At 46.9% G+C, this 19,966-nt stretch overlaps 1 protein-coding gene across 1 annotated transcript in view; it reads right to left on the reverse strand.

Annotated features, from left to right (window-relative positions):
• Window positions 1-19,966, reverse strand: part of SPICE1 (spindle and centriole associated protein 1) — a 102,153-nt gene that overhangs the window by 13,090 nt on the left and 69,097 nt on the right. Inside the window, exons 11-14 of the mRNA XM_010592948.3 lie at window positions 18,228-18,378; window positions 16,044-16,268; window positions 5,242-5,726; window positions 2,971-3,151 (exon numbers count right to left, since the gene is read on the reverse strand). Of these exons, the coding sequence (XP_010591250.1) occupies window positions 2,971-3,151; window positions 5,242-5,726; window positions 16,044-16,268; window positions 18,228-18,378 (1,042 nt within the window). The remainder of the gene's footprint in view (window positions 1-2,970; window positions 3,152-5,241; window positions 5,727-16,043; window positions 16,269-18,227; window positions 18,379-19,966) is intronic.

Here is a 19,966-nt window from a genome sequence, read left to right on the forward strand (position 1 = left end):
GCAGTGCCAGGAGCTGAGCACGTCTTTTGGACCCAGGGTTCCTGCGCAGGGAAGCTCCCAGACCAAAGGACAACTGATAACAAGGACCTTCCTCCAGAGCCAACAGAGAAAGCCTTCCCCTGAAGCGGACACCCTGAATTTAGGCTTGTAGCCTACCAGACTGTGAGAGAATAAATTTCTCTTTGTCAAAGCCATCCGCTTGCAGTATTTGTTACAGCAGCACTAGATGACTAAGACGGTGGGTCACACCCATGTGCAAGTCCTCTGTGGTTAGGCTCATATGTCTTCCCTTACTGGACTGAGTGGAAGTGGGAAAGCAGGTTCCTTCCCTGATACTGGGTGACAAGTTTGGTGGTCAGGGTTCCTCCACAGACCTTGTGGGACCATGGGGTCCTTTGGGTTGGTGCTAGCAGTTAGTGCATCTCTAGACGTCAGGGCAGGATGTCTCTGTATCTTCTGTGAGGGGATGTTTCCCAAATGGATGAGGGAGACCTGCTATGCCTGCATGAATTGGCATTTTAGTAGGTGGTGGGGTATGAAGGGGTTTCAGTGAAGTGCAGCTGGCCTACAGGAACTGTCTGTACATGGACTGTGTGACGTTGCGGCTGGATGGACATTGAATGAGGGCACTAGGATCTCCTGCTTGTTGTGTGGCAGAGGTGCAGATGGCACCTTTTAGGATGTGATCGGAATTGTTGATGAAGTGATGTGTCTGTCTAGCCGGGCACCAGGGCACGGATGCAGGGAAGCATTCTTGCTGGTCGCTGGGATGGGTGCTGTGTGCGCACACTGCTGGTTGCCAGGTGGTCGGGGCCAGGGTGCATGGGTCACCCCAGTCACCGGGTGGGTAGCACGAGAACTCGCACCACAAGTCACTGAGCAGGTGGGGTGGCAAGTTGGGGAGGGGTCTCATGCCTCCAGTTGCCAGTTTGGCAGCAGAAGTGCATGACGCTGATCACCAAGTATGCAGGGCAGCACAGAGATGGGCAGAATGGGCACAAGCCTCCAGTCACAGGTCCAACAATACAGGAGTGTGCACCCAGATAGCCAAGCAGGGGGCAGGGATGAGGGGACACACTGCTGGTCACCGGGAGGGTAGAGGAGGAGGCAAGGAGGGGGAGAGTATGTTCCCCAGTCTCTTGCATGAGCGCCAGCGCAATCCCTGCAGAGTGCAGCCAGTGATCAGGAGCCGGCTCCAACCAAATGCGAGAAGGGACTGTTCACAGTCCAGTCTGGTGAGGGATCTCTAGCAGTCACTCCAAGGATCCTCCACTGGGCCAGCACCACCTGCCCAAATGATCAGGGGCTGCTGCTGGTGAATACTTCTGTCGCTATTTTCTGGATCCCCCCCTACCATAGTCACCTGGATCCCTAGGGCTCTCACCTGCCTTCCTGCACTTTCCCTCCTTAGATCCAGTTTGTGTTCTGCTCACCTTGCTTCACCCCAGGTCCGTCTATACAGTATCTCTGACTTCTATTGGGGATTTCACCAAGTTGCCTTCCTGCGCTCCTCACCCAGGAACAATGTTCTCTGTCTCGAGACGGCCACACTGCACCAGCCTGGCTGGCAGGGCGCCTACAGTGTATAAGTCTCCTCGTTCGCTGTTTTCATTCAGTTTCTCCATCCCTTCGTTGTGCCATCTAATTCTTCACCCTTTTGTTTCCTGTTCTGGATTCCCAGATTAACATCCATATCTGTTTCACTCGGTTTCTCAGTTCTTTGCTGCAGGGGGATGATGTGGTGTGTGACTAAGCCGCCATCTTGGGCCTTCTCCTGCAAAGTTCTTCTTAAGAGTGATCTGCTTTATTTTTCCTTATCTCACTTAGCAGTAACTGACATTACATATCATATACTTATTTGTTTATTCTTCTTTGCTTATTCCTCAACTGCTGAAGCAGTCAAGATGGGCAGGGACTATCTCCGACACCCAGAACAGGCCAGGCACAGAGTAGCTGTTTATCTGTATTTGAGTGAGTGATTTAATTTATTCTAATCTGAAGTTGACTCTAGACTTCATGACTATTAAGAAGAGTAACTGTCATTTGAAGAGTCCTAGAACAAACAAAGACAAACAGCCCCAGGGAAATGTATTACCTATCATTTCCTAGCACTTTCCAAGAGAGTCTGCTTTCTGGGTCTGTAATTTCAAAATGGAAATAACTTCTAGATGAGGGAAAAACTCTAACTGGCAGATGCCTTAAAGGTAACCAACTTCAACCTGTCACAGGACACAGGAGCCCCTCTAAAACCATTGGTCTCTATGTTTAAATTCCTCAGGGAACACAATACTTACTGTAGCAGAGCTTTTTCTAATCCTGACACTGAGAACCTTCTCTTAAACTAGGTCCACGTCAGTCTCTCTAAGGTCTTCACACAGCTCTACCACTTGAGGGTCTTAATAATTCAACCTTTGGCTAAAAAGCAACCTGAAATCTAGTTCATTTCATTAGTACCTTTCTGAATGTGAGTACTCCAACAAGTAATTTTTCAGATATTGATTCCCTCTACCTTTTCACATTCCTGAATGTAACAATGGAATAAAAAGTTTAATTTACAAATAAAGTTTTAATAGTTTTTAACAGTAATAACTTAAGAGTTCGTTGCTGATAAAATTCTAAATTATCCTTCTGACACTGATATTTTATATGTTAGCCACGGCATGTTTTGTAGGTGAAATCATATACTGTAATAAATCCGGCTGACACACAGGACAATTTAGGGACCCACATACCAATGATCAAGGTCAGGCATCAAGAGTTAGAAGGAGTATTACACTAAGAATCAGGGGACCTGCCTTCTAGTCCCACTTTCATCACTTATTCTGTGGCCTAGGTCTGTTTTTTCCTGGTTAAAACTGAAGGCACTGGAATACACATTCTTTGAAACTTCTTTCAACTCAGTACGAACTTGCAAAATCAAAGTGAAAACTTTCATGATTCTGGTTTCTAAATCATGAATTTGTGACCAACCAGTCCATGCTTTGAGAGGTGACCGAGCAGGTGACGCTGGTGGAGAGGCAGAACTCGAGCAGACCAGTTTCTGCTGCTCTATCAACTGCAGCAGTTTTCCACGAGCCTCCATACTCTGTCGGTTCAATTCTGCAATCCGTTCTTCCATGGTACCTGCTAGAGGTTGTGCTGCTGGAAAAGTCTTAAAAAAGACAAGACATAAATTCAATATTGAAAAAAAAAAACCAAACAACTTTGACTTTTTGTAAAAATCATCTCTTCTGTAAGTACCGTAAGTTAGTATTCATAGCTCTTGCTATATAAAAACCTGAACAGTGGGCAAATAATTTACAAATCATTTACTTGAAAAATTAGGACTGCAGTAAAGGGATACTAGCCGCTCTACAGGTACCACATAAGCTCTTTAGTCCCTCTGTTTACGGACCGTCTGTAGGACAGCTTTCCAGAGCCCTCTCGTATTTTGTTGAGCTGCACAGAGACTCTTCCTGGTAACATGGCCTCTAGAAATACGTTAAAGGCCACATTCCTATTAACAGCAAATCTGAGTTTGAATCACACTATATAAAACAAGAGGATCTAGTGTAGTTGAAAAGGATGTTTCTATAATCTTCAAACATGCACCATGAGTTATTTGGCAAAGATTGCTGGTAGCCTTAGCACTCCTTCTGACCACGTGACAGCCTCACCAGGCTACTTTTGGCCTAAGATAGCTGACTGAGTAATAGTTTATGGTTGGAAAGAGAGGTACAGAAAAAACATACCCACATAAGGACTTTAACATAAATTTAATTTAAAAACTCCAAAAAGGAATGCACTTATTCTGAATTATTTCATTTTGCTAAATATGTCCCCCTATGGGTGGTTGGGGAACCAATCCCTAGTGGAAACCACTAATTTGTAGCTTTTGCCCACTAGTAAAAAAAATATAACCAAAACAAAGTGAAGTAAGGATTTTTTTGTATTTCCAATTATAACAAAAAGGGTGGTGAGAGCAACGATATTAGATCCTCCTCCCCGGGCTGATCTACGGACAAATTTAAAAAAGAGGCAAACTCAGTATTTAACTTTGTTGTCTTTTTCAAACCAAGCACTGACTGTTTCAAATAACCTTCAAAACTCCGCAAACATCAGAAGGTCTCCCGGTAACTCAAAACCAAGGCAGCTGGCACTTGTACTGACGACAGCTGTCTGTCCCCAACACTCCTCTCCTGGCTCCCCTCCTGCCAGTCCCTTCTGACCACAAATTCTGTGGCTCAATATCCACGCTGCCCTGCTTCCCATGAGCCATTACCGACAGGTGGTCCTCGCCCCTCCAGCTCCCCCTAAGCTTCCTCACTAAAGCCCCTGATCCACTGTTTTAAAGCCCTTATGAAAGCAGTCACCTCAGAAGCCCCTAATCCATGAAGCTGCCTAGCTCTTTCTCACTGCTAAAACACTGTTCCATTTCCTACTGGAAGCCTGAAAGGCACCATCTTAGGTCACCAAGAAGTCAAAGGAAGTCTCTTTCATCACTGGGACCAGCACAAAAGTATGCTACAAACATCCCTCAGTGGAACTTAGAACCTGTTTTCTTCCCACAGTGACATAAAGGTTTTGTTTACCAGGTTAGCCCACAGGTTTATCTAACTTAGAAAATTCCTGCACCATAATACGCAGACCTTTGCTACTCAAAAGTGTGGTCCTCCAAACAGCAGCATCAACGTCAACTGGGAACTTATTAGAGATACAGAGGTCTACCCCAGACCTGCTCAACCAGAAACTGCATTTTAGCAAGATCCCCAGGGGTCCTGGATGTACACTAAAGTCCAACTTTAACAACCCTTTAAAACATTGTTTCTAGGGGAAAATGCACTCTATGTCCTAAAAAACCAACTCTCCATGAAATGAACTCAGCGTCAACTACACATAGTTCCCTTTCATGAACCACTTTAACACTGGAAATGCTTTCCATTCCAGTGTAGGTACGTGGCAAACTTTCAAGTAATTCTACATTTTATATTTAAAACTTCACGCCTAGCTTAATCTTAGCTTTCCTACACATTTTCTCTTTGCCCTATTGTTCTCATTCACTTATTTTTTTATTTTATATTGTCTTGCTTTATTTTATGTGCAGTACATACTGAGAAACAAGGGCTACCTATTTTAGAACGAGGCTATGTCAAAGCCTCAGCCACCCCGTGGCAGGATTACTTCTGGAGAGAAGTCCCTCATGATGCCCCGTGATGCCCTTAAACTCCAGTGTACCCCTCGCCAGTCCTGCCTGGTACTCACAGCGCTCATGTCGCTTGCACTTTCCTGTGTATTTAACTCCCGGGGTCCATCTCCTTGCTCTCCCCCTGACCCAATAATATTATTCAGATGTGCCTTGATAGCTGAATTCTGAAGTGCCAACTTAGCAATCTGTGCCATGATGTCCTTTCTTTGTATCAACGCCTCATTTGTTCTAAGCTGCTGCCCATCTCCCAGTATTGGAGGCTCTTCTGAGAACACGGGGTTTCTTGGCTGCTGAGTGTCTGAATGGGAATTGCAGAGGGGCTGTGACAGGCTGGCAAAAGGGGCCTGGCTTCTGTTCTCCAAATCTTCTCCCATGTGAGAAACCCTCCACCTCTGAGTGAAGAGACGATTCTCGTCATTTGAGTTCTGAACGTCTGAACCAGGAGGGAAGGTCTTCTTTTCCCAGTTTTGCTCTTTCTCAATGATTTCCACAGTTGGAGGAATGCGTGGGGCAGGACGAGTTTGAACAGTCCTCCTCAATACTGTGGATAAGAAATCATAAGTATATGTGTATTATTTTGCAGTAGGCTGGCAGTATTGAGACAGATAGGGTTAACTGTGCTGGCAGAACAAAAGAGCCTTTAAAAGATTACCATCTAAAAGTTCAGTAAACAGGAACCACACCCTGTCAACATGAGATAAGGCCTTCTTAGTGTTTTCCTAGTCCCTTCCTCCTTTACAGCCTCCCTCATTATACAAACTGTGACCGCTGTTTAACCTTCCTTAGCCCTCCGAAGGTGGTGATGTAGTGCCAAAGATCAGTGAGCTTGCACTATATCCCATAATAAGTGATGCCAAGGGCTGCCAAGAGGACTCCATCTTGAATATCAGCAGGTTCCATCTTGGATCCCAGATGCCTCGCAACCTAATTAACATGCACCACCTTTCCGAGAAGTACCCACCCCTTGAAAGAAGCCGACTAAATAGTCATTACTCTATCGTCTCCACCGAACCCATATAAGCCCGAGCCTTGCTTCCTTTTCTAGTCAATCTTTTGGAGAGACTTAGGTCCCCAATGACTCCTTTTGCTTGACTTAAGCAGAATAAAGCTTGCTAAAGATAAAGTTTGTCTTTTGCGTGTACTTTTACTTGGGAAAAGACAAGGACCCTTTGTGTCAGATTGGCAATTGGTGACAGTATCGTTGTGTCATGAGCCCATCATTGTAAAGTTAGAGAAGTATTCCAATAGAAGGGTTTGACCTCTGAATACCTCAAGTATTCTCGGCAGGGCATATGCCAGAAAGGCCATCCCTAATGATCAAATGCATGGACTGTTTATCTTCCTTAAAACATCTGTCAGTATCCTTGTGCAAAACTATCTTTCAAGCTTGTATTTTAACACATATATTAACTCATATCTGGGACTCTTGTAGCGGATTATCAGCATCTAGAAGTCTCTCTGAGGAAGTAAGATGTAAAATGATTAAGTATATAGCGGAAAGCAGAGAAAAAGGCATTACAGGCAGAGAGAACAGCTTATGTGAAGGCCCTCAAATAGGAAAAAGCAAGAAGGAGGCCAGTCTAGCTGTAGCACACCGATGAGGGAGAAGTGGAAAAAGCTGAGGTCAGGCAGGTGTGCAGGGGCCATTTAACGACGAGCCTTTTAGGCCATGTCAGGAATTTTATAATTTAATCTAAGAGCAGTGGACATCTGGAGAAGGTGTGGCAACAATGTGATTCATATTTAAAATGATCACTCTGGCTACAGATAACTGGAAGGTGGCAGGAATGGAAGCAGGGAGATTGGCAAACAGCTGCAGTAGTTTCAGAGAAAAATGACAGTAGCTTTGACTAAGGTATGTTGGCAACAGAGACAAGAGAAGTAACAGATTTGAGGAAAATTTTGGTGACAGAACTAAGACTGATGAACTGGAAGTGGGGTAGAAGGAAACACACAAATCAACAAGGCATGCGGAACTGAGCAGACGCTGATGCCATTCGCTGAGATGGAAAAGAAAAGAAAAACAGCAGATTTGGGGCAGGGAGGTTATCAAGAATTCGGTTTGAACATGCTAAGTTTAAATAAATGCCTTTTGATTCATGCATGTATCTACTCAAGCGGACAGTCACTCAAGTAGATGGTCACAAGACAGGCAAGAGATGGGACTGGCTATAATTAAACAGCCTCTAACTCAGTACTCTTGGCATTTAAACCTGAGCACAGACCACCATATCACTTTGACTGCTAGCACCCGAGAGCTACTTGTGATTAACAAACTAGGTGCTCAGACAAGATAAGGGGTTACATTCCAAGGCCCTGTGTGGTTGACCAGCTGTAATTAAATAACCTCTGAGTCAGTATTCTCGGAATCTAAACCTAAGTACAGACCACCATATAACTTTTACTGCTGGCACTCAAGGACTACTTATGCCTAAAAAACTGTAGGTGCTTAGACAAGATCCCAAACAAAAACAAGACAAGGGGCCATATTTCCTATCCCTGCATGCTTGACCAGCTATAAATTACTGATAACCCTCCTGAGTTGTTTTTCAAGTCCCCCACCAGGTACAGAGCATGTGCAGTAAAAATCAAGGTAACCTATAAATGACCTTCCACACGAGATAATCATGAACAACGATCCCTTGCCAGGATTCGAACCAGGATCCAGAGACATCACACATGCACAACATCCCAGAATAAGTCCTGTTCGACATCCCAGCAGCCTCTGTGACAGACTCCATCTTAGTTCCAGCAACCTCTACGAGGAAATCCATCTCGAATTCCAACTGCGCATGCCTTTGATTTTCATAACCCCTCCCCTTCTGAAAAACTCCACCCACCTAATGAATAAGATAATGCCTTTTTATCAGCCCTAAGAAGTCCTTCGTTCAGAGAGACTGGAGGCTAGTGTAGGTGAAAACCCCTCTCCATCTCTCCCTCGCAAGCCTTTTCTGAAATTAACCTTTCTTCCTGTGGAACCTCTGAACCTCTCCTGGTCATTCTTGGTCAGAAGACGGTAAGAGCCTAGGCAGCGCTTAGTCCTGAGCTGGGAAGCCTTGCCCTGTAACGGTTACATAGGTCGTCATGGATTGAATTATGTCCCCCCAAAAAATGTGCGTATCAATTTGGTTAGGCCATGATTCCCAGTATTGTGTAGCTGTCCTCCGTTTTGTGACTATAATTTTATGTTGACAGGATTAGGGTGGGATTGTAACACCACCCTTACTCAGGTCACCTCCCTGATCCAATGTAAGGGGAGTTTCCCTGGGGTGTGGCCTGCACCACCTTTTCTCTCTCAAGAGATAAAAGAAAAGTGAGCAGAGAGTTGGGGACCTCATACCACCAAGAAAGCAGCACCAGGAGCAGAGCACGTCCTTTGGACACGGGGTCCCTGCTTCTGAGAAGCTCCTTGACCAGGAGAAGATTGATGACAAGGACCTTCCTCCAGAGTCTACAGATAAAGAAAGCCTTTCCCTGGAGCCGACACCCTGAATTTGGACTTGTAACCTATTAGACTGTGAGAAAATAAATTTCTCTTTGTTAAAGCCAACCACTTGTGGTATTTCTGTTATGGCAGCACTAGATGACTAAGACATGGGTCATAAACTCAAAAGAGATATTTGGGCTAACATACAAAACTGGAAGTCACTGTCATATAGAAGACACTGGAGGCTGTGAGATTACCTAGAGAGAAAGAGTAGAATGAGGAAAAGAAAGAAACCAGAACTAAGACATGAGGCACTCAACATTTAGGATCAGGTTTTAAAGGAAGAGAAGCCAGCAAAGAGGACTGAAATGGAAAAGCCAGGGAAATAAGAGAAATATGACAAGAAAGTGGTATCAAGGAAATAAAGAGAAGAGATTGTTTCACAAAAGAGGGCATGGTCAACTATGTGTAATACTACTGTAAGACCTGTCAAGACAAAGACAGGACTTAGTAACATGGGGGAGGTCACCGGAGCCCTTAGCAAGAGTGGTTTAGGTAGAATTCTAAAGAGTGACTTGGGAGGGGAAACGCTTCTAGTTCAACAGCAGGCTGAGCACACATCTGCCTTGCCTCCTTCCACTGAGACAACAGCAAGGAAGCATAAGAGTAAATAAACCCCTATCAGTAGAGAGGAAGGCTGGGAACAGTCTTCAGCAAGTGTGGTCTTTCAACAAATTTCTGGAAGTTAGAGTGAATGGGAAGCGTGTGAAAGAATGCAACTGGGCAGAAGCTACAGCCCAAAACATGTTTATCCTACACGGAAGTTGTGGTATATACACCACCCATCTGTCAGGCTGTTGTGTTGTGGTGGCTTGCATGCATGTTGCTATGATGAGGGAAGCTATGCCATTGGTATTTCAAATACCAGCAGGGTCATCCATAGTGGACACATTTCAGTGGAGCTTCCAGACTAAGACAAGAAGAAAGGCCTGGCAATCTATGTCCAAAAATTAGCCAATGAAAACTTTATGGACCACAGTAGAATATTGTTTGGTAGAGTGCTGGAAGATGAGCTTCCTAGGTTGGAAGGCATTCAAAATACGCAGTGGCCACAACAATGGACTTAAGCACACCAACAATCATGAAGATGGAGCAAAACCAGGCAATGTTTCCTTCTGTTACACACAAACATAAGGTCTCCGTGAGTCAGCGCCAAGCTGACAGCAACTAAGGGTAACAACACAAGGAAGCTCCAGGTGAAAACCTGTCTTTCTGCGGGAACGCTGAAAAGGCGACGGGCTCAAAGTTGGCAAGTACAGGGAGGAGGCAATGAGAAGTAGGCCTGAACACTTAGGAGTTATTTAAAGTTTGTCTACTGTACAGTTATGCCAGTCAAGCTTTGGCTCACCAGAATTTATATTAATTATAGAAATAACCACCAGAAAGACAAAAATCAAGTTAGGATAAAAATGATTGGGGGTAGGGCTAGAAGTGTGGGACAAGATTCCCACCTTGTATGTAATTTTTTTACCCACATGTAAATACGAACTGGAACTGGTGCTTAAAAAAAAAGAGAGAATAAATGGGAGATAAAATGAAAACCAAACACATATATGTATATACATATATGTTCCTGCACGCATCTGTCAGTTTGTCGTACTGTGGGGGCTTGCGTGCTGCTATGATGCTGGAAACTAAGGCAACGGTATTCAGATACCAGCAGGGTCACCCATGGAGGACAGGTTTCAGCTGAGCTTCCAGGCTAAGACATACATATGTTGTTGTTAGGTACCATCGAGTCGGTTCCTACTGACATTGACCCTGGTAGACGGAGCAGTATTGCCCCACAGGGTTTCCAAGGAGCTGCTGGTGGATTTGAACTGTCAACCTTTTGCTTACCAGCTGAGCTCTCAACTACTGTGCCACCAGGGCACACATATATCATATATACAAACATATACACACACACAGACACACATATATGTATCACTTACATATACATATATATCACTATATACACATATGTATCTCTACGTATACATGTATATATTATTATCAACACATGTAGCATCATTCGTAACAGCCAAAAGGTGCTCCACCAAAAGAGAAATGGATAAAAAAATAGTGATACGTACATACAACAGAACATGACTCATCCACAGGAGGGAACGAAGTACCATTACATACAACAACTTGGATGAACCTCAAAACATTACGCCAAGTCAAAGAAGTCAGATACCAAAGGCAACGTTTTAAATTCCTCCTTTTACATGAAGGCAAATCAACACAGACAGCGCCTAACAACAAGAAAATATTTATGACAATGACTCTAAAGCACCTCGTCCGACACGGTGCCGTACGAGCCCGAGGTGGCTAACGTCCGCACGTCCGACACGGTGCCGTACGAGCCCGAGGTGGCTAACGTCCGCACGTCCGACACACTGCCGTACGAGCCCGAGGTGGCTAACGTCCGCACGTCCGACACGGTGCCGTACGAGCCCGAGGTGGCTAACGTCCGCACGTCCGACACGGTGCCGTACGAGCCCGAGGTGGCTAACGTCCGCACGTCCGACACGGTGCCGTACGAGCCCGAGGTGGCTAACGTCCGCACGTCCGACACGGTGCCGTACGAGCCCGAGGTGGCTAACGTCCGCACGTCCGACACGGTGCCGTACGAGCCCGAGGTGGCTAACGTCCGCACGTCCGACACACTGCCGTACGAGCCCGAGGTGGCTAACGTCCGCACGTCCGACACACTGCCGTACGAGCCCCAGGTGGCTAACGTCCGCACGTCCGACACACTGCCGTACGAGCCCGAGGTGGCTAACGTCCGCACGTCCGACACGGTGCCGTACGAGCCCGAGGTGGCTAACGTCCGCACGTCCGACACGGTGCCGTACGAGCCCGAGGTGGCTAACGTCCGCACGTCCGACACACTGCCGTACGAGCCCGAGGTGGCTAACGTCCGCACGTCCGACACGGTGCCGTACGAGCCCGAGGTGGCTAACGTCCGCACGTCCAACACGGTGCCGTACGAGCCCGAGGTGGCTAACGTCCGCACGTCCGACACACTGCCGTACGAGCCCGAGGTGGCTAACGTCCGCACGTCCGACACGGTGCCGTACGAGCCCGAGGTGGCTAACGTCCGCACGTCCGACACGGTGCCGTACGAGCCCGAGGTGGCTAACGTCCGCACGTCCGACACACTGCCGTACGAGCCCGAGGTGGCTAACGTCCGCACGTCCGACACACTGCCGTACGAGCCCGAGGTGGCTAACGTCCGCACGTCCGACACACTGCCGTACGAGCCCCAGGTGGCTAACGTCCGCACGTCCGACACACTGCCGTACGAGCCCGAGGTGGCTAACGTCCGCACGTCCGACACACTGCCGTACGAGCCCGAGGTGGCTAACGTCCGCACGTCCGACACACTGCCGTACGAGCCCGAGGTGGCTAACGTCCGCACGTCCGACACACTGCCGTACGAGCCCGAGGTGGCTAACGTCCGCACGTCCGACACACTGCCGTACGAGCCCCAGGTGGCTAACGTCCGCACGTCCGACACGGTGCCGTACGAGCCCGAGGTGGCTAACGTCCGCACGTCCGACACGGTGCCGTACGAGCCCGAGGTGGCTAACGTCCGCACGTCCGACACGGTGCCGTACGAGCCCGAGGTGGCTAACGTCCGCACGTCCGACACGGTGCCGTACGAGCCCGAGGTGGCTAACGTCCGCACGTCCGACACACTGCCGTACGAGCCCGAGGTGGCTAACGTCCGCACGTCCGACACGGTGCCGTACGAGCCCGAGGTGGCTAACGTCCGCACGTCCGACACGGTGCCGTACGAGCCCGAGGTGGCTAACGTCCGCACGTCCGACACACTGCCGTACGAGCCCGAGGTGGCTAACGTCCGCACGTCCGACACGGTGCCGTACGAGCCCGAGGTGGCTAACGTCCGCACGTCCGACACACTGCCGTACGAGCCCGAGGTGGCTAACGTCCGCACGTCCGACACGGTGCCGTACAAGCCCGAGGTGGCTAACGTCCGCACGTCCGACACACTGCCGTACGAGCCCGAGGTGGCTAACGTCCGCACGTCCGACACACTGCCGTACGAGCCCGAGGTGGCTAACGTCCGCACGTCCGACACGGTGCCGTACAAGCCCGAGGTCGCTAACGTCCGCACGTCCGACACGGTGCCGTACGAGCCCGAGGTGGCTAACGTCCGCACGTCCGACACGGTGCCGTACGAGCCCGAGGTGGCTAACGTCCGCACGTCCGACACGGTGCCGTACAAGCCCGAGGTCGCTAACGTCCGCACGTCCGACACACTGCCGTACGAGCCCGAGGTGGCTAACGTCCGCACGTCCGACACGGTGCCGTACGAGCCCGAGGTGGCTAACGTCCGCACGTCCGACACGGTGCCGTACGAGCCCGAGGTGGCTAACGTCCGCACGTCCGACACACTGCCGTACGAGCCCGAGGTCGCTAACGTCCGCACGTCCGACACACTGCCGTACGAGCCCGAGGTGGCTAACGTCCGCACGTCCGACACGGTGCCGTACGAGCCCGAGGTGGCTAACGTCCGCACGTCCGACACGGTGCCGTACGAGCCCGAGGTGGCTAACGTCCGCACGTCCGACACACTGCCGTACGAGCCCGAGGTGGCTAACGTCCGCACGTCCGACACACTGCCGTACGAGCCCGAGGTGGCTAACGTCCGCACGTCCGACACACTGCCGTACGAGCCCGAGGTGGCTAACGTCCGCACGTCCGACACACTGCCGTACGAGCCCGAGGTGGCTAACGTCCGCACGTCCGACACGGTGCCGTACGAGCCCGAGGTGGCTAACGTCCGCACGTCCGACACACTGCCGTACGAGCCCGAGGTGGCTAACGTCAGAACGTCCGACACGGTGCCGTACGAGCCCGAGGTGGCTAATGTCAGAACGTCCGACACACTGCCGTACGAGCCCGAGGTGGCTAACGTCCGCACGTCCGACACGGTGCTGTAAAAGCCCGAGGTAGCTAATGTCTGAATGTCCGACACAGTGCCGTACGAGCCCGAGGCGGCTATTCAGTGCCTCGGTCAGACTAGTCACATTTTAGGTCTCGAGAGCCCCAGGGAGCCAGCGGCTAGCTACCACATTAAACAAAAGACGGAATGGGACATTTTCATCATCCCAGAAAGTTCTACTGGACAATACTGCTCTAGAGCAAAACTGAATGCTGACGAAAGGCCCGAACGTATCTCCCATCTTCACCTGCACGTCCAGTTCAGCTGAAACACTCTTGACATGTAAGTATCTCACGCAAACTGCCTGAAAAATACGATGATAAAGCTTCGCCAATTCAGAGTGCACATTCAGAGGCAGCTCTGTGAGCACGCTGCAAGAGAAACGCGCAGCGTTGTCACGGCCTGAATCATGTCCCCCAGGATGTGCGTATCAGCTGGGCTGGGCCACGATTCCTGGTACTGTGTAATCTTCCTACGTTGTAAATCCTGTCTCTATGATGTCAGTGAGGGAGGATGGGTGGCAGTTGTGTTAGTGACGCAGGACTCCACCTACAGGATCGGATTGTGTCTTGAGGCAGTATCTTGATATATAAAAGGGAGAAGCAAGCAGAGAGACAGGGGGACCTCATACCACCAAGAAAGCAGCACCAGGAGCAGAGTGCATCCTTTGGACACGGGGTCCCTGCACCTAAGCTCCTCAACCAGGGGAAGGATGAGCACAAGCACCTTCCTCCAGAGCCAACAGAGAGAGAAAGCCTTCCCCTGGAGCCGACGCCCTGAATTTGGACTTGTAACCTACTACACTGTGAGAAAATCAATTTCTCTTTGTTACAGCCATCCACTTGTGGTAGTTCTGTTACAGCAGCACTAGACGACTAAGACAAGTGTTACTTCTTTCAAGGCAGAGCTTGCTGAAGATGTAAACAAAACGTTGTCCCCAGCAGTCCCTCTAATTTGCTTTTATGAACATTTAGCATGTTTATGCCCAGAGTAAAAATATTTATTGGAACTGTTTCCTTAAAGGAACTTTAAACTATTTGACTATCACTCATGAGAAATAATTTACAATATCTAAGAAGAAATCATTTGACAAACCTATTAGTAACAGACAAAACATGTGAAAACCACTTTGAAGAGCAAAAATGTAACCTGAATTGAGATCGTACTTTCTTAAATCTAGCCAGCATTAATACACCTCTCCAGCACTCTAAAGAGGGAATACCGAATCACAAAATATTACAGAGCTGGAAACAACATTAAAAATAAAGAAAACCCCTCTCATTTTAGAGATAAGGAAACTGAGACCCAGAGAAGGTAAGTGTGTTAGCCCCACGCCTCACAGCTAGTCAGGGGACGGGTGGGATGGGCAGGCCAAGCGGCCAGCCAGCACTCTGACCCTCAGCCTGGCACTGTCTCCACTACCCTACTGATCTGACGGGCTCCACATGTGCGATACAAATGCCAAAACAAACTTTGGAAAAGTCAGGTGTCATTTTCTTCACCTTTTATGGTCTCTATCTTAAACACACATCGACGTGCAGAAAATCTGACAAAATTTGTACATCCCAGTGACAACAAAAGTTACTTCCTCTGTTTCCCTGTATGAGAGTACCCAAAGATCTTCTTGAAGAAATAAAAATTCAGGCAAATCAAGACTGAATAAAACTTTCTAAAAATTTCAGAGGTGAGTCTAAGACAGTGGATCTTAACTTTTTTGACTGAAAGACTCTTTGTATAATCAAATGAAGTTACAGCTCCAGAAAAACGCACATGTGGACAAACATAATTTTCCAGTCAGTGAAGCAGTCCATGGACCTTCTGCAGACCTGAGCTAAAGAGTGACAGTAAATTTTTAACATTTTATTCAAAACTCTACATTATGCAGCAAAAATGACTCTGAAGCGATTTTTAACTGTCCATTGCGTTTCTTTATAAAATTTCCTCAACTGACTGCCCTGAAAAATTTGATGAGAAAGAGGTTAGTATGATGACCAGATCTGACTTATAAAATCCTTAAAGTCACAGTTCTCACCTTTCCTTGCTAGAATTTCCACTGCTCCCTGGCGTATAGTCTCCCCTTGTTTCTTACTCCTTCCTACACTCCTGGACCACAGGGACACAGGGGGTTCCCCTTACTCTGCATCTTATTGCTAAAAACTTAGATCCTTTGATCACAGCTTCATAATCACAACGTCTACTGGAACAGATACGTAATAAAATTCCGTATCACGCTTCACCGTAGCTGTAACAGGCACGATACAAACCACCCCGAAAATTCCTCCTTCAGCTTAAAGGTTATGTGTGGAATGTCTTTTTATATTTTGTTTATCAGGTAACAATGAACACAATAAATCACATATGAGAAGCATAAAAAACAACTACCTTACATATAACTTTAGAAGAAGCCTGCTTACCATCCTGCAGAGGGGAGAACTCTGAGCTGCTCTTCTGCCTGGGTGGTGTTAACAACACAGCCGGCTCAAACACGTGTGCTGGGAAACTGCCGGCCAGAGTCACGCTATCTGGCGGGTTTGGCACCTGGGACAGTTTGACAGGCAGCTCTTCCTGTGGGAATTCAGCCACTTCATCCCCTCGGAACATCAATGGCACGGAAACATTAGCGTTTACAACGGGCCTCTCTGAAGAAAATGGGAGGCTGTTAGTAGTTAAAGGAAGCATGGACACATTTCAGTCAAGATCAAAGCCCACACGACCTCCAGAGCCTTCACTTTATAGGCTATATCCCTTTTTGCCAATAATTCACATTCGAAGCTCAGGTGGGGCCAGAACCGAGAAGTTGCTATCTCTGAGAAAAGCATACAGAGTCCCAAAGCCATAAAAGCCGAAGACTCTGAAAAGCCACTTTGAAATCCTACCCGGCCCTTTAGAACTCTGTATTATTTGTTGTGGACGGTTTTCTAACAGTCATGACAAATAACAAAATGCCAAGAAGAGGGTGTATTAACCCACCACTTCCATATCCGAGGCTCACTATAAAACAAGGTAATTTCACAAGTCACCCATCATCACAGAATACTCACACTCCCTATTACTTAAAAAAGGTTACAAGAGCTGAGACTTAGTTATCTAGTGCTGCTGTAACACAAATACCACAAGTGGATGGCTTCAACAAACAGAAATTTATTTTCTCACAGTTCGGAGGCCAGAAGTCCGAATTCAGAGTGCCAGCTCTAGGGGAAGGCTTTCTCTCTCTGTCAGCTCTAGAGGAAGGTCCTTGTCGTTTTAGCTTCTGCTTTCTGGTTCCTTGGAGCTCTCCCTGTATCTTGGCATCTATCTTCCCCATCTTCCCTCTGCTCACTTGTTTAATCTCTTTCATATCTCAAAAGAGATTGACTCAAGATACACCCTATACTAATCCTGCCTCATTAACACAATGAAGACAGCCCATTTCCAAATGGGATTATAACCACGGGCATAGAGGTTAGGATTTATGACACATATTTTTTGGGAACGTAACTCAATCCACAATACTCAAGAAGCCACTAAATTGGTTTTACCTACATAAATCTTTCTCATTTTTTCCATAGACAATCACAACAACTAACAATAACCTTACAACTCACTCACTCCCAGCCCTTCTCATCTATAAGCCCGTTGCCATTGAGTCAATTCCGACTCATGGTAACCCAATGTATTACAGAGTAGAATTGCTTCATAGGGTTTTCTTGGCTGTAATCGTTACAGAAGCAGATCCTTAGGCATACATCCCATGGAGCTGCTTGGGTAGGTTCGAACCACCAGCCTTTAGGTTAATAGGCAAGTGCAAACTGTTTGTGCCATCCCAACACCTTCTATAAGTAAAAATGTCCTCAGTAGGGCAGCATAACCCACGTAAGAATAAAGCACCGATAGACTCCTTGACTGAGGTATTAACAGCAAGACTCCTGCTCCAACCACTGAGTTGATCCCACGCAACTAAATTTTAGTCAGTTATCCGTCACTTCTTAGAATCCACTCTAAGAAACCACTCCTAAATACACGGAAGTTTCCACACGAAGACATTCACCAAAGTATTGCTGAAGAGTAAAAAACATGAAAATGTCTAAATGTCCTATTTAGTCTAAGGCCCATGAAGGCATTCATGGTGAAGAAAGGAGTTCAAAACAACATCACCAAAAATGAACAAAAGTTATGAATTTCTAAAATTCAGTACTCTTTTTTACTCTTTCAAAAACCATCCCTTCTTCTCCAGGACCTAGGGCACCACGATTAACGGTGCTGGCACTAAAGTCACACTGCTGTAGGTAGCCAATTCTGCTGCTTTCTAGCTCCATGACCAACCTTCTCTAAGCCTCAGTTTTCTCATCTAAAAAATGGGCATAACAATAATATCTACCTCATAAAACTCTTACAAAAATTAAACAAGATAATATATGTAAAACACTTAAAAAGTGCCTGGCATAAAGCGAAAAGCCAATAAATACAATCTGGAAATAGTAGCTGTAATTGCGTAGTGGTAATATTCCATACGCATGAACAACCAATATAACTGCATACGAGTTCAGGCCTTTGTGTGACTGTCTACTCTAGGCCGGAAGTATTTTAACTGCAGTCTGAAATATTAAAATCATACTCACCTAGGTTGTCCAAAATTCTTCTACTTATGGCTCCCCTGTCTGATGCTTGACTGTCTTCTCTGTTGTTATTTATCCCAGGACAATTTTTAAGGGCATGTGTGAGTGATATAATTTGCTCATCTGTTGTGACCATATACTGCTGAAGTCTTGCCTAGAGAAAAAAGAAGTGAAATTACATAACCAGCATATCAGATATAAACCATGACCTAGAAAGCAAATCATATACAGGAAATATATATAAAAATACAAAGATAGATATATATGAAGATATCATTATTTTAAATACTCTAGGAATTTCAGGCCTTCAGTCAAATTCTAAAACAATGCTATTCATAGGAATAAACAATTAGAAATAATCTAAAAGTACTGTCTTAGGCTGGGTTCCCCAGAGAAACCAGTAAAGCACATGAACATATAGAGAGATCTGTATCAAGGAAATGGCTCATGCAGTAGTAGAGGCTGGAATGTCCCAAGTCTGTAGGTCAGGCTGGAGGCTTCTCCTGATTCACATAGCCACCAAACCAACCCACTGGCATCGAGTCCATTCTGACTCACAGCGACCCTAAAGGACAGAGTAGAACTGCCCCATAGGGTTTCCAAGGAATGCCTGGTGGATTCGAACTGCTGACCTACTGGTTAGCTGCCATAGCTTTTAACCACTACACCACCACGGTTTCCAGTCACGAAGCCCCAGAGGCTGGCAAACCCAAGATCAGCAGGTCAGACAGCAGGGTTTTTACTCACAGGCTGAGAAGACCGACAAATCCCAGGACTGGCAGGCAAGACTGCAGGTAAGTGGCTAGCTCAAGTCCCAAGAACTGGAGGTCAGATGAACAGGAGCCAGCTGCAAGATCCAGAATAAGCAAAAGCCCACGAGGCTTGCCAGCAAAGTTCACCTACATTTGATGCAGGCCACATCCCCAAGGAAACTCCCCTTCATCTGACTGGCTACTCACAGCAGATCCTATCATGGAGGCGATCACATTATAACAAATTTCATCATGGAAGTGATCACATCATCACACGACTGCCAAACTACGTAACTGCCAAACCACTGAGAATCATGGCCCAGCCAAATTGACACACAATGCTAACGATCACAGTCCACCCCCTTGTCAACTTGGCACCTGTACACATCTCCTTAAACCACACATAAGATCTGAATAAAGACAGTTAATGAAGTCACACACACACACCTAACATGATACAACTAACACACATACCAACCAAAACGTACTAGCCCTGTTTACATCTTATATTTTATGAGTGAAGAAAACAAAAATATTTAAAGCACACATACAAGGCAGAAATACTCCTAACAATTACAGTCCTTGTTTCTGCAACTGGCCACGTGGTTGTACCTGGTATTTAGAAACACCTTCTTCCACCGCCTGTTCCGTATTCCCTTTGCCCTCAGCAAGTACCTTGGCTGATCGTGGTTCTTTGCCTGGTGGGGTGACCCAAACCTTCATTCCTAAAAAGTCTGGGCCATTAGCAGTCATGTTGGAACTGGGTTGCTGTAGTTTTCCATTGACTTTAATCACAGGGCAGCATAATACTCAGAGATGCCCTAAGGGATCTCCTGCATTCCAGACATACTCTTCTTTATCTCCATTATGGAATATCAATCCGATATCTTCTTGGTAATCAGGATCAATCACACCAGCCAGTATAGTAACTCCCTTCTTTGCCTGTTGATCCGGAGGCATAAGGAGCCCTAAGTAGTCAGGTGGCATTCT

Source organism: Loxodonta africana, chromosome 1, assembly GCF_030014295.1.
Source record: "Loxodonta africana isolate mLoxAfr1 chromosome 1, mLoxAfr1.hap2, whole genome shotgun sequence".
NCBI classification, from domain to species: domain Eukaryota; kingdom Metazoa; phylum Chordata; class Mammalia; order Proboscidea; family Elephantidae; genus Loxodonta; species Loxodonta africana.